Raw genomic sequence first — 15585 nt, 5'->3', positions numbered from 1 at the left:
GTTCTTTCTTTTGATAGCAATAAAAAGGAAATACATTTTCAGTAACGAGAGATGTAATTCTCTTAAGATAATGATCGGTGGATTGCAGTGGATGTCTTCTGCAATACCATAACACAGCATTGCAACAAAAAGCAGTTCATTGCATTAGATAGCCCTAGAAGCTAAAATATGCTCATTTGCTTCAGTATGGGCCATTTTTGAGTTAGGCGGCTTTAAAAACCTCTTGAACATCGCTGGAGTCAGCAGAGATTCCTGAAACAGTGGCATTAGTTCAGCTTTCACCTACTGTTGCTGTATAATTATGCATAGAAAATGTCCTTTAGCTCTGTATTGAGTTGGGGTCAAAAACTGATAGCATCTACTTAACCACCAACTGCTGAGGAAACCACTCTTCTATAAAATAAAGGTCTTGGTTTTGTGCTATAACAGGTACGTGTCATATTAGAGTTAAGACTTGCTTTGTCTGAGATGTAGTAAGGATATGGAGTGTGGTGCTTTCACACAGTGATCAGTGAAGCCAGGGAGATGAGGCCAAGTTTAGCAGGCAGCATGTTTTTACCACTGGAATCTTTACTGTGGAAAAATTTTAAAAAGGCTAAACCCCAGTTCTAGCGGGCTAGATTTCAAGACAAAGGTTTTCTGTTTTGTTAAAGCATCTACTAAACAAAACATTTCTCTTGAGGGAATAACTTTGAGGCAGGCTCCCCATCCTACTAGTGCTACCAGTGTGACCAAGTAAGTTTGAACTATTTCAAAGATGGAATTGAGATATTTTAATGGCTTGCTCTCTCCATTTTGCCATTTCAGGGGAGTGTTTTGGAAAGGGGAAGTAGGGAAAGGTGCTGATATCCTTCCTTGGATGTTATTTAGCTAGGTTTCAATTCTACCATAGATCTACTTACATTTTTTTCTCGCAATGATGCTGACATGATTTATATTGTTCTCTTTGTCTTTTTAGTTAGTGATTTAAGATCTAGTACTTTGCCTGGATCACTTGATGTAAGTCGTTCAATGTTTGATCTCAGAAGCCCGCCTCATCGATCCATGAAGGTGCGTTCCCCTTATATATATATAATTTAGGTTATGCTGAAAACTCAGATTACTCAGTGTATCTGTTCCTGTTGCGTTGTGTTTTCAAAGTAAATACTGAAGGGCATTGTACTGTGCACTGGAAGGACTAGAGGGGAAAGTTCAACATCCTGACTAACTTCAAGAGGCCTTTTCCTGGGGCTGCTCTGACGTGCTGTTCTGGCCCAGAAGGGCTGTTGAGAAACCCAAGTAGGCTGTTAGGCAGGACAGGACAGACAACAGGTCATGGCTCATCTTGTGATTTCTCCCATCAGTTGAAAAGTGGAACACTAGAAGTTTCCATTGACACAGAACACTGCCTTTATTTTTTTTTTTAAGTAATCATCTTTTAGATAGCAATGAACTTGTGTATGTATATATATATATCCATGAGCAAAAAAAAAATCTGTGCTGGTCAAATGGATCCTGTATTAGCTCATTGCATCAAAACAGTAATTGATGGTGGATTAAGAGATTAGTAGGGAATGAAGTAATTATTTGAAACTGAGTGTTTTGTTTTCATCACATCTTGTCTGGTGGTGTAATCTCTCTGGGTTTTGCATCTGTTGCTCTGAATTAAGTGAATTTTTTGTCCCCCCCAGAGATATGATTCAGTCTCCAGTGTACCCAGCAGTACTTCTTCCAGGAAGGATTCACAAGGCAGTAACAGGAGTCTGGGTAATGTTTTGTTTGTTTACCTTGTAATGAAATATTTCCCTTTGCACGTGAAATATTAAGCTGTTTCTACTGTTGTTTGTTTTGGGTTTGGTTTTTTTTGAGATGAGTCTAACTTGCAGATCAGTTTGGAGATTACTTTGCAATTTGAGATTGAGTTTTGGACTTGCACCTTCCTGTTGTCAGGAGACTGAGCAAATGAGATTTTGAGGAGTTCTCATGCTTTTGAAAAATTCATCCCTGGATTTACTACCCTCATGAATTAAGAAATTACAAACATTCTGTTAGGGTAGAATGCAGCACTAGGTCACAGGTCTAGTCCTTTTTCATCTCTCAGTACAGTATTTTTCTGTGGGAAGTGCCTGAAATCCAATACATATATTACACTGGTAATTAGACAAGAATATTGCATGCAAACCCAGCATCCTTATTTATGAAAGAATGCTGAAGAAGTGGAGATACTGCAAAACAAACCTTCAAAAATTAATCAAGTCCCCACAAAAGTCACTCTGCTAGAAGTCAGAATTTCTCCCAGTCTCCTCAAAAAGAAGACTGGGGGCAATGACCTAGTTCTAGTCAGGACAGAGAAATGCTGGACATTAAATGGCTCTTCTGACTTGGAGAAAGCATAATAGTAAAATGTTTACTAGACTGGAATTGAAATCCGAGAAAGGTAAACAGGAGGCCAATTTATAAACTTAATGGTGAAAGAGATTAAGGGAAGTGATAGAATATAAATGTGTTCTGGGTGTCTCAGGCACATGATTTTTTTCTTTCTAAAAGTTGTTTGAGTACAACTAGTTATTAAATTCAGTAGAGATAACTCAGGCACATGGTGTGATTCTTTGTGTGGTCCTCTGCAGAGCCACAGGAGCTGGACTTCAGTGACCCTTAGGGGTCCCTTCCAGTTCAGGATATTCTATGATTCTATTCCATGAAATGTGAGGGCTTTTAGCTATGCAAAAGGTCAAGCTACAGGACGTGGTGGATATTTTGTCATTAAAATGTAGGTGTTAAAGTATTTCAAACTTACTTTGAGAGGAGTTTGTTAGTCCACCTACTAACAAGTTCCTGTATTCCTGGAATGAACATTTAAGATACTGCATTACTTCTAAAAACACTAATTGGCTTTCTTCCATAGATACTATTACATTATCAGCTGATGAACGAGACTTTGGAAGACTGAATGTGAAGTTGTGTTATGTTTCGTCTGTAGAACAGATTTGGATCACAGTTTTACATGTAAGCAAATATAAATAAGTTGTTTATTTATTCAAATTGCTATTTTCCTATACTTGATGTTAATTCTCATTAAATTTGGCTCTCTTGTTACTTTAATGAATACTTTTAGGAGAAAAATAAAATTACTGCTAAGTATTAATATAAACAAAGTTCAGTCAGATCTAATGCTGGGCTTCAAAGCATCCTGCCTCTCCTTGACTTTTTTTTTCCTGTTGCAATCCCTGTTTCCCTGTTCTGCTACAGTCAATAGCAAGAAGTAATATATAACTCCTTATGTTACTATACATATGTTAAGGTGTTCTGGTTGTGGAGTGAGGAACTATTCAGCATAGATTAGAAAGCTGAGATGGTCAGAGGCTGGTCCTGCTGTGGACATTTTCCTGGGGAAATGTGAAGGCAGTAAATGGAAGCAACTTCAGAGGCAGCATTTAAGTGACTTCTGTGATTCTATGACTTTAAATCTAACAGTTCCTTCAGGGCAGAACCCTGATAGCACTTTGAGAACACGTAGCTTCTTGTGGCCTTTTTGTAAGCAAATGTGATGGTTGTTTTATTTATTTCCAGGAACTATGAGTAATTTTTAGGCAATGGAACTTTGAGTAGTCAGATACCTCAGGACTATATCAAATGGTAAAAAACAGTCTTACATTGTCTAAACTGACTGTGTTTTCAATGTTGCAGTGCAAAGACCTGTGCTGGCCTTCTAGCTGTGGGGAGAATCCTCGTATCTGTGTCAAGGGAATTCTCACACTGCCCAAACCAGTGCATTTCAAATCTTCAGCCAAGGAGGGCTCCAGCGTAAGTAGAGTCAGGGAAAACACTGAGAAATCTTTTTCCCAAGGAAAAAAAAAAAAAACATGAAATGTAAATGGATTTTTAAAATGGACCAAACATCCACTCCTATGCCATGCTTGCTGTGGTAGTTGCCTAGATGTGGGTTACTTCCCCCAACTTCTCATAATCCTATTATAAGCCTCATTCCACTTCTTCCCCCTATATCCTCTCTTGCATTGCACTGTTGCCCTCCTTCTCTCTCAAGGCTGCAGGACAGATGCTCATAGGGGACTGAACCATGAGCTGCTGGTCTTGGCAACTCCATGGTGAGGGACCAGAGGAAGACTGGGCATACGTGTAGGTGCACACTCATCCCAGGGAAGGTAGCTGATGTACTGCCTCTCATATGGCAGGAGACAATATTAATGCTTTGTCTTTACAGAAACTGTAAGAATTGGTTGCATAGGACAAGATTCCTGATAGTGGCAGTAAACAAATATTAAGGGGGTGGAAGGGAAAGCAACATAAACCTCCCATAATGTGAGCCAAAGATGAAAGAAAATAAAATCACCTGGAGAGACTGTAGCAAAAGGCCACAGAATCTGTTATAACAATGTGTGTGTGCTGTTGTAAAGCTCCAGAAGAGATGGCCACAACTCGTTATAGTAGTGAAGAATAATCCCGAGCTTTCCCCCTGCCAGGGTGCAACAGTGAGAGGATGAGTCTGTGCAGGCTTACCACTATAAAAGCACACTTTCCATGGCAGCCTAAAATAGTAGTTGTGAGCAGTGGCTATAGAACCAAGACACCTTGGTTTCTAGGTTCTGGGCTCAGTGGGACTCTCTTAAAATGGTGATGTTACTCCTCTGTTTTTCTTTCTAGGATATTGAATTTATGGAAACTTTTGTATTTGCTATTAAACTGCAAAGCCTGCAGGCTGTCAGATTGGTATTTAAAATCCAGACACAGACTCCCAGGAAAAAAACAATTGGAGAATGTTCCTTGGCACTGCAGGAGCTGAGCTCGCAGGAATCAAGTCATTGGCTGGATATATCTCCTCCTTCCAGAGCACCTGTAAGTGCCAATACTGTGAAAGTGTGTTGTTATCTCACCTAGAAAGAGTTGCTGGAAATGAAAGTAAAGTAATGCAGTAGTAAAAACGAGGGAGGTTATTTGTTTTTCTTCACCCCACATCCTTGGGAAAGGCATTTTGATGGGGAAAAAATGCAGACTTTTGAACTCTGCACATAGCTGTTCTGGTCATAAACTGCAGCTGTTTCTAGGAAAATAGCTAGAGCAGACTCTTCCACACCATGGCTCACAGCTTGAGGGAGGGGCATTCTGGGGAAATGTTCAGCAAAGGACACTGGGTAATTGTCTTTTCTGACCAAAAAAGCATCAGAAGATCCTTAGCGCTCACAGCAAGAGCTCAGAGCAAATGGAATCTGCTTTTGTTGTGGAAGAAAAGTGCTAAGATCTTCAGTGGCTTGAAAATGCAGAGACAGACATATATTTAATGTTCAGATTGCATGCTGTGAAGTAATAATTCATACAGTTCATTTCCATTAGTGTAATAAGAAGCAGGTGGTTTTCACAGTGGGATTTCCTTTCCCCCTACCCTTACTTTGTTTGTTTCTTTTATAGATTGTGTCTAGACATTTGTATTTTCAATAAATTAAACTTGAATTAGCAATTCAAAAGGAAATTTTATTTTAAGCATGTCTGAGTAAAATGAACGATACTCTTGATTTCTAACATAAGCTACACTTGACATTTTTTAGTTCTAACAAGAATAACAATATTGCTTCAAAAGGAGTAAGACTAAGTGACAGAGGAAGCTGTTTTAGAAAGCGTTTCATCTCAATGTAAATTTCTGAATCATATCATAGTATCTCTTTGTTGGCTTTCCTCACTATTATATCCAAGAGCCCTCCAGACACTGCTGGGATTCATCCCTGTGCTACCCTGTGAGGCAGCAAACACTATCCTCCCTGCAAATAGAAAGCCAAAGCTCAGAGTCGAGTAAGTAGCTTCCTCTCAGGGTTACACAACAATTCTGTGGCTGAGCTGCAAAGAGAATTTGGATCTCTTTGATGAACTGGAGCCTGACTTCTCTTTACCTGACCTGTTGTTCTCTCACTTGGTGCATTTTGCTTCACTGAAGTGCATTAAAACTTGAAGGGAACCAAGACTAGCAGAGTCCATTTCAACAGAGGCTGTCAGGAAAGGTGGGTCTCTGTTGGCCTTTTCCTGATGCTTTTACAGTGTTCTGAGTATGTTAGTCTGACAGGAGAGCAATGAGGATGACACAATGAACTCTGCCACTAGCAAAAATTCTAAAATAAAAAAAAAAAATAGACTGAAGATCTCGGATCATTCAGAGTGTGTGCTGGGCAAGGGTGTACGTGTGTAGGCGTGTAAAACACAAGTGCTTCCATAACATAGGAAACTTCACAGTATGCAGTCACCCTAAGCATTCATGACATTAGGTGACTGGGCTTTGTATCTATGGAAAACGTTGCTTATATCTCCATATTGCAAAATTCAGAAGTGTGGGAGGAGAACTCCGACGGTTTCTGTGTAAGTGGAGCGCACCTGGTCTCTCACTTCCACACCCAGGTTTAATAGAGCTGCAGCAGCATGTCTGGTCTTCCCTGCATGTGTCTGCTCTTAGCAGTACAGACTCTTTCCCAAGTGAACACTGAGGACTCGTTTACTTGCCCCCATCCCTGCCTGCAGCCCACCCAGGGCCATCTGTGCACCGCACATACGCAGTCTGTCAGCAGAGCACATGCATTGCAGCTATGACAAGTGCAAGATGAACTTACTGTGCATCTGCAGGCTGTGTATACAACACAGCTCATGTTTCTGTCCAGGAAATCCCAGATAGAAATGCAGGAGCCCAATATATGACAGAATTCCTGTGTTTCCTGAGTTTATAAGCAACTTAATCCACATGTTATGGCAACATTCTTCTGCTTGTAGGTGCGCCGTGCAGAACTTCAAATAGGAACTTGTTTTCAAGCAATAAACAGGAGGATACAGTTACAGATTCTTGAAGCACAAAACCTTCCTGTTTCATCTACACCACTGTCTTCAAGTAAGTTACATCAGCTGTTTCATGCCTCCTGTCTAAAAGCATTTGTAACAGGTTAATTGCTGATCAAATGGGTTGGCAATTCATAACATTCTTTACAAACCTCAGACTAACATATTGTGCAGTAGACTTCCATTGCCAAGGCTTATTTCCCCAGATGTCTTACTTGATTACTTTTTGTTTGGTTTGAAGCTATGTGTTTATGTATTTTGGAAGATTTTTATCCCAGTATTAATCCTGACATACAAGAGCATTAGCTTGCACTTGCTGTTTGGATACTGTGTTAATCAGTTCAATATTACTGAACATACTCTGTTTGTGTGACTAGTCAGGAAAGCTATTGTACAGTTCTTTTGGCCAGACTTTTGAGAAACTGTTGCAATTTGAACCATACATATGGGTCTGGTTGGTTCCTGTTTGGGTGTGTTTGTGAGTAACCCTTTGTGTGCTATGCCTTTTTCCTTCCCTTCTGTGCCAGATTTCTTTGTGAAAGTTGGAATGTTTAGTACAGAAGGGATGATCTATAAGAAGAAGACTCGTCTTCTGAAGTCCACTAATGGCCAAGTGAAGTGGGGAGAAATGATGGTTTTTCCAGTTAGCCAAGCAGAACAAGGAATTAGCTTTCTCATCAAGCTCTACAGCAGAAGCTCAGTGAGAAGAAAACACTTCCTAGGACAGGTTGGTTTCTCCTAAATAGCCTGATCCTTTACTTAAAATCCAGTTCCACAGGTTTCCTGGTGTGAGTTTTCAAATACCTTAAATGAGGTGGCATATAGCAAAATAGTAAATTCTAATAAACTTTTCTGGATGTAACCCAAGCAAGAATAGTACTGAATTCTTAAACATGCACTAACATCAGAATAGGAGTTTTGTGTGGAGTATTACTATCTGAAAGATTCCTTCCAAGAGACACACCATCTCCTCCTTGCCTCTAGGCTTTGTAAAGAAAACAAACACAGCACTCACAGGATCTGCACAGCCTACAATGTCCTGCACAGCAAGGAGGGGGTGTTGGTTACCCCACCAGTACACTTACAAACAGGTGTGTGTAAAAGGAAGTATCAACAGATACAATATGAGACCGCCTTCCTAGATAAAACCAAAAAAGCTGAAATCAGTACTATATTCTAAGTATATATGATAAAGAAATAATATAGGTGTCCAAACACAAAGTATTTTTTAGGCTTGTTTTTTGTTGCCTTTTTTTTTTTAACAAACAGAACTTCAATAGTATCTCTTTGAAAGCATTTGTGTGATCATATTTATTTAACTACCGTAAAGCTTGGTAGTCTGGTCTCTTTATTCTCTCTGTCCTCTTCTCCTGGTTGTTCTAATTTACCATCATCCTGTCCCTTCTTTCTCTCCTTTTTTTCTTGGTATAGTGAACCATAGCTGTTGTTAAAAATCTCTGTGCTTTCTCTGACCCAGTTAGATGCAGTAGCAGAATTCTAATATATGCAAAAGTGAATAATGTAGAATTGATTTTGAGACCCCCCAACTGTAATGTCCTATGTCAGATGGAGGACTGTACTGACTCTAGATACAAAAAATGGTACTGTCCCATTATGGTGCTGTTTCCTGTGCCTGCTGAAGACATGCAGTGACAGGAGATGCTGAAGTGCTAAATGCTGTAGAAATTATGTGCCAGCAAGAGTTATGTGAAGTTCCTCCATTTTTTGGAGCATCATGTCACACATGTCCCATCTTTCTGCAGTTCCTGTTGGTGGAATTGGATTTGAAACAGGAAAAGAAAAAAATGGTTCTTTTTAGTAGTGCTACTTTGGGGAGAAAATAACTGGGTATGATTTTGTAGTCCCTAGAAATATGTGAGGTCATCTCAATCTGATGAGTTACATTTAATTCATGGATCTTATTTTTAGGGGGAGGAAATGAGCTACTTGTGCTCCTCGGAGATTATTTGGAAAAGGTTGTTTCAGCTCATGAAGGCAGACATTGCCACATAACACACGAAGACATAAAATATGGCTCAGGGGAAAATGTACTTTGAGCAATTGGCTGGGTAGCTGGAAAAAAATGACTATAGCTGGATCTATTAACTTTGTCCTTCAGAGAATGATGTTTAATTGGATGCTGTTCTAAGCAGACAATACATAGATTAGGCTGCTTTTACAAGCATGTCTTTAATCATGGGCAAGATGTACATTGAATCTCTGTGGATGAAACATCAGCTGTCTGTGGTATTCTGGAAGACATTATTCTCACTTCTCGAGGACTCATGCCCCAGCAGTGTAGGCTAAATGTACTTCATGGTCAAGGTTTCTGAGAAGTCTTAAAAGGACTCATTCTTGGAAGACATAAGGAAATAGAGTCCTGTAAATAACGATACCTACTTACATAAGCAGAATTCTTTTGGCAGTGCAGGCTGGTGATAATGTTAAGGGGGAAAATTTCCTACTTGTACTTCATTTCCCTATTTCATGGCCACTACCCGTTAGCTGAATACTGAGAAGAAACGGACTCCTACTACGTGACTATGTGTGGTATGGGCATGTTAGTAAACTCTGTGGAATGCAGGTTTGGCCCTGTCTGTGGGAGTGTGCAATTTTAAATGCTCATGGAAATGCTGGACAGCTCGTGTAGGGGATGCCAGATGGCTCGTGGCCAACTGCGTTCGAATGCCCAGAGCCACCACCGGCCCTGATGAGCCCTTGACCCCAGCACGTGCATTTGAATAGAGCAAGGAATGCCTGACTTAAAACATCTTATTAAGTACAGAAACATTATTATGTGGTGGGTTCTCTAAACTACTTTAGAGGCTAAATTTAAACACAGACTCTCTGTGTTCCCAGCTGAAAGCCAAAATATGTTAGGATTAGCAGAACTGTATTTATTGCTGTTATGCTTTGGTCACAGTCTATACGTTATATCTTGTTCTGCACTTGCATGTTATTTATTTGGAACTAGCAAAAGCTGGGCCTCTGTGTTATATCAGGTAAACTCAATTTTATTTTTGTTTTTGTTTCTTAATGCAGATCTGGTTAAGTCCTGATAGCAATAACAGTGAAGCAGTAGAGCAGTGGAAAGATACCATTGCCAACCCTGAAAAAGTTGTTGTTAAATGGTACAGCATTGGTCCATCTTGAAGACTGGAGATGAAATTCAGAACTGATTTTTCTACAACAATTCCTATGGTGTCTAAAATAGTATAAATAAAAAGAAAAATATTGTCTACACAAGTTCAGTTCTTCACTGCATCCTGCCTCTGTGGAAACTGAGGAAATTCACCAAGAGAAATACCGGCTAAATATTATTAAGAAGAAGACTTTAGGAACTGGGAAAAGTGTTCATTTGATTTCAAAAAATCCACCTGGAAAAAAGATTTTTGCCCCTTTCAGGCTTCATAAAAACACAGAAATTCAATCTTTGAGAGAAACAGCTTGAATCAACTCTATTTCGCGTTACTGACATCGTCTTCATCTGCAGTCTTGTTTTTGGCAGACTCCAAAGTCCATGGGTATCAGTTGGGTCAGTGGCTTGATCCTGGGTACCTGTGAGCCTCTGGGGTTGTTGATACCATTTGATCAGAGTAACACGTGCTTGAGCAAGTGGGAAAGCTGTGGCAGTAGATGAAGGCATTTTTGATGAAGGGTTGTTCAGTACCTGACATGCCTGTAGCCTGAGTTTGCCCCCATCCTTCTCTCAAAACAGAGAGGTGGAAAGACAAGAGTTTCTTTGACTTAGTGATCTTTGCAAGAGGGCCCCTCCAGACTTGCTCTGTTTGGGTAAATTCTGTTTGGAATAATGCAGAGGCAATGACCCTGCTTAGGAACAGAGCCAGTATTTTTAGATAAATTACTTTCTTATATAGAGTACTTATATGTAAACCACTTCCTATCTAATCAACAAGGCTCTAGGGTTTGCTTACATTGCCAAAACCCAGACTAACATGTACAAAGGAGCAAAGATTTACTTACATAAGTGCTTTTTGATATTAATTAAAATGTAGCACTGTAAGGGACTTTGTTTAAAGGATAGGCTACTACTGCAGAAGTATTTGTTACATGTCTACAATGCTGAAAAGTTATGTGTGGGAATATATTTTTATTACTTGTTTCTAGTAAGAAGGAATTACCATATTTTTATTGCAAATTATATTTTTCCTACAAAATCCCAAAATTTTTTTTTCTATTAGTTCCCATATTTTCAGGGGGTTGTTCACAGTTATTTTTAAGAGGGGGAAACACCATGTATATAATTGATAATACATAAATCTAAAAGCACAGACCTCTTTGCACTACTTTAACTAGCAGATTGGAAAAATACCTATATATTCCATTAAATCCACTGCTTACACATTTACTGTTGGCTGTCTGGACTGTACAAATATGTGTATTTTTAAGGATGCTGAATAATTCCACCTTTCTTTGTAACTTGGATCCGGTTGCAACATCTGACAGGAACTAGCACAGCAATGAGAGCGCTCACTGCTGGAAGGCAGAGGAACATGGGGAGCAGAGAAAAGACTGTAACAGGAAAGCATGTCCTCTTGAGCATCTTTATTTCAATTTTTTTGTCTGTGAGTAAGTGTTCAAGAAAAAATGGAATCTCTTTGATTTCCCACCCCCAAATCAGTTGAAAATTGAAACTTTTGAAACTTCAACCATCCAGATTTTGGTTGTTGAAATTTAATATTTTGAAAACAAAAGGATTTTCCCAGGCTCTTATATGCTCTGCTTTTTGACCAGTCTTTATAAAAGAACTGAAAAAGGTTTTGCATGTTACTTGGAGAACAAAAGTCGGTTCTAGCTCTTACTGACACTCTTTGCAAAGCTCCCAGTAGGCCCAGAGGATCTTGACTGACAGTGTTAACTTCCAGCCAAGTTACACTTCTTGGGAGGACCCTGTCCAGTTGGGTAAAATGAAAAAAGGAACTGGACCGAACTGATACTTTTGGATTATCTTTACTTGAATACATGGATCTTTTTTATTCATTGCGGCTGAACATTTTATTCATTGTGGCAGTAAACAAAAGTGCAAACTAACTGTTTCCTTATGCAGAATGCTGTTCTGTTTAAAAGAGAGAACAGGGAATATCCCAGGGTTTTATAGACTTCCATTACCACAGCAGTGGTTCTACAGAGATTGCCAACTCAGTGGATATGTGTAAATGGACTTTTGGGGCTGCTTTAGGACACCTAGCCTTCTAAAGGCCTAGCTAGTCTCTTTATTCCTACATTAATATTTAATCTATGTGTTTATAATAAAAGATGCAAACAGAAAATATTCCTTTTTTTTCCCAGTTGTTTATTCAAATGTTTACCAGCATCTCAAACTGAAGTCCTACTTTTTTCTCTGAGAAAATCTCAGCTAATGAACTCTCTTTCATGTAGTGTTGCCTGTAGGAGAGTTAACTGCTGCCACATAAGCAAGATGCACCCAGGTACTGGAGCACTCTGGGGCACCGCTTCATCCTGTGCTCATCCCCAGGCTGTGGGGTTTTCTGCATTTGTGTGCATTCATGTAAGAATTTAAGGAGTGCTTAATAGTTGACTGTTGTCAACAGTTGTGCTTTTTTTCCTGTCACATAAAGCATTTTTCCATGGTGATTCATGTGGGTCTAGAGCTTATCAGTATGGTTGTTACCTTAGACAACAGTCCTGAAGAAAAAACAAAAGACCAGGGGATACACACGTGTTCCCAACACCAGTCCCAGGGTACAACTGCCTGTAAAATGCACCAACAGGTGTAATTTCAATTTGACTGTCTGAAATACCAGCTAGAAATCACCTAGGATGTCTTACCTTTTAAGTGCAGAATGTTTTGCTTTACTGCTTAGTGACTACCTCACTATAAATGCATGTGAGACTTAAGCTCCTTCAAATTCAGCTCCTGGCTTATTTGAGACTAATGCAGTTTTCCAGAAAAGGAAAATGATGCATCATTTGAAGACCAATCCACGATATAAATTACCAAGGAACTTCATGTACTCCAGGATACAAGCAAGAAGGAGGAAAAAGAGGTGTCTCGGAGCACTCTTCTAATGGCCACAGCTGTATGTTGTCCCTCTGATGCATGTTCAGCCACTGTTTTGATTGTTACATCCAAGTTTACTTTCATTCAAAATACTGTTAAGAAAGCTGTTTTGTCAGTTCACTTAATCTGTAGATATAAGGCACACATGGTTTATAGTTGAATTTGCTGTTGGTTCTAGTTAGTGACTCAGCTTCCTAACTTACAACAATTCTGATGAAAGCAGCAGAGGTCAGAAGCTGCACCAGTTTTATTTCGGTCATCTCCCAAATGAATATGGATGAACTGGAAAAACAGTTATGATCTTATATTAGATGTTATTCATACAGAGGTCTGTGCTTGCATAGTTAGAAACCATCCATAGACTAAACTTAATTAGATTTTCCAAAATGTGTGTATATAATTTCACTGGTTAATCAAACAATCCTGTTTTATTTATTTATGACTAATAGCATTCTGTATGTAAACAAAGTCAACAAAGTTTTTCAAGCTTTTTACGTCTCAACAGCATGGCATGGCATTCCTTTTAAGGAAAAAAATTGTAAGATTCTACCTCAGAAGATGAGTGGGTGTAACAGCTTGTAAACCATATCATCATAAAATATTACTTGGAAAATAATTGTATTTGAGCATCCGATCTTTTGTGATCACAACATAAATAGTGCCATATTGCTAAATCCATTAGGCATCCCTAGTTTTTCCTTTTGTTGGCAGGACATTTTTATAAAACAAAAGGTATTTTTGTAAGCATTCAATTAAGCACATATGGTGTTTGACTTGAAAACTGTCTGCCTGATGGAGGTTCCTTTTAGAGTTATGAGTTGATTTTGCAGCCAAAACACAAGGTTGTCTAGAAATCTGGGGCAGGGTTGTCCCAGTTCTTACTTTCATCCTGCCAACATACGTATGACATGGGAGGGAGGCTGCATAGTTGTGGAAAGCTTGGCATAAATCATACTGGATGTGATATACCCTCCTTGTTTTTCCAGCTTCTGCTGCGAAATTACATCACCATGTAAATACAGCCCTGTACATGATCTCATGCTTGGTGCATGGAAAAAGCCATCACTAAAATCAGCACCATGTTTCACAAACACTGCTCCAGCACATGTACATTCTTTTCTCTAGCTTGCACTGAGGAACAGGCCATTGTCTTTCAGTCTATGGCAAAACTCCCACTGCATTCAGCAGAAGCAACCAGTCTTCAAAGCTGGTTTAGTTATTTCAGCATTGAGATAGTGTGATTTATCTAAAAGGTTACAAGCGGCTTAAATTTTTTAGATATTTTTTAAATAGTTAAAAATCTCTTCACAGTGATTTTTCTGTAGAAACTGAATTTCATTGAGAGTGGATCTGCATCTCTTAACATAATGCAATTCTTCCCATAGATTTCAGTCTTTGAAATAAATCCACTGTGTTGATTATTTTCCCCTTATGTCTGATTGTGCAGTTTTTCCCTTCCTTTGATTTGACTGTAGACTGCTCTTCTGCCTCAGCATAAACAAGTGTGTAAATGGTGTCTGCTTTTTGCAATTAACTTTCTGCTTTTCTAGTAATGTTCCCCCCTTCTTTACCTAGTACTGGGACCAGCATTGTACATGTTTGACTTGCTGTTTAAAGAACTGGCTACAGGCAGAAGGCTTTCATCCTAGCACTTGGCTCATGTTTCATGCTCTGCATTTCTGAGCTACCTTTGCTCACAGCTTCAATGGTGTGGTTCTTTTGGAGCTCCCCAAATTCCTGTGTTGTCTACCACCATTGAATACAACAATGGGATAACTCAGTTGTAATTTCTTATGTGTACCCAGGTATCTTCACTTGCCTTTCTCCTCCTCCAAAAATTAGCTTAGGAAATCATTTTGGGTGTTGAGAAGGAGCAAGCTGTTTGTGCTTCTGAGCTTAAGGGACAGGAGGGTGGTTTGACTGCCACCACAGTGCTCTGAGATGAAGAGAAAGGCTCAAGGAAGAGTCATGAAAAGCTGCACCTCCAGGTGGAGGGAGGCCTGCCTGTACCTCCTGCATATATGATCTGGGAAATGCTTACTAATCTGGGGATTGGGATCCATTGTCAGATGCCCAAAGGAAAGGGTCATCATATTGTACTTTTTATCCTTGTCTTGCAAAAGAGCTATGGAGCAGCTAAATAGGGAAATTTTCCATAAGAGGAATGGTATGGTTCACAGATTTCTGTAAAGCAGAAAACTGACTAAAAGATTTCAGGACTCTTTGAAAAAAAGCAGTCATAGAAAGGTATTTGTTAGCTTTAAGTATAGCCAAGCTTTGTCACTTGTCATAGGAGAGGGGTGAATTCTTGCTTTATGATACATAGCAGAAGAAAATGGCATGTGCACCCAAAACAGGGCTGGTCTCCTCTGCATTGGTATCATTAGTCCTTCCAACACTGAGGTGGAACTAAACACACTTAGCTGCCCATTCTCCGGCAGTAAGGGCAGGTTGAGTGGGCAATTGTTAGAGGGAGGTTGTGAAGGAGCATAATAATAAAAGCATGAATAAAAGCAGCACTTTTGTTTGGAAAAACATTGTCTTTGAAAGCAATGTAACATGCCTGTAACTATTGACAAAGCTTTTATTTGACATGAGTAAAGATAGGTGATTACGCACTTAGGTATTTGCTTAGGTTCTTTCAGTATTTCCTGGCATGAGACTGGATTCATCCTCTTTGTATTTATATAATGCTTCATTCTGCTGCGTTCATTGACCCCTGAGCTCTAGACCTA

At 39.4% G+C, this 15585-nt stretch overlaps 1 protein-coding gene across 3 annotated transcripts in view; it reads left to right on the top strand.

The window, feature by feature from the left end:
• TC2N (tandem C2 domains, nuclear) overlaps positions 1–13827 on the top strand; it is a 34058-nt gene extending 20231 nt beyond the window's left edge. For all 3 annotated transcript variants that reach the window (XM_018082251.2, XM_008933593.3, XM_018082250.2), the window contains exons 5-12: positions 959–1050; positions 1671–1746; positions 2885–2985; positions 3667–3783; positions 4642–4833; positions 6745–6859; positions 7335–7534; positions 9850–13827. In XM_018082251.2, the coding sequence (XP_017937740.1) occupies positions 959–1050; positions 1671–1746; positions 2885–2985; positions 3667–3783; positions 4642–4833; positions 6745–6859; positions 7335–7534; positions 9850–9960 (1004 nt within the window). In that variant the 3' untranslated portion in view covers positions 9961–13827. The remainder of the gene's footprint in view (positions 1–958; positions 1051–1670; positions 1747–2884; positions 2986–3666; positions 3784–4641; positions 4834–6744; positions 6860–7334; positions 7535–9849) is intronic.
• Positions 13828–15585: the final 1758 nt, after the last annotated feature.

This window comes from Manacus vitellinus, unplaced genomic scaffold, assembly GCF_001715985.3.
Source record: "Manacus vitellinus isolate BGI_N305 unplaced genomic scaffold, ASM171598v3 scaffold_6_pilon, whole genome shotgun sequence".
Classification (NCBI taxonomy): Eukaryota; Metazoa; Chordata; class Aves; order Passeriformes; family Pipridae; genus Manacus; species Manacus vitellinus.
This window is presented reverse-complemented; position numbering and strand designations above follow the sequence as displayed.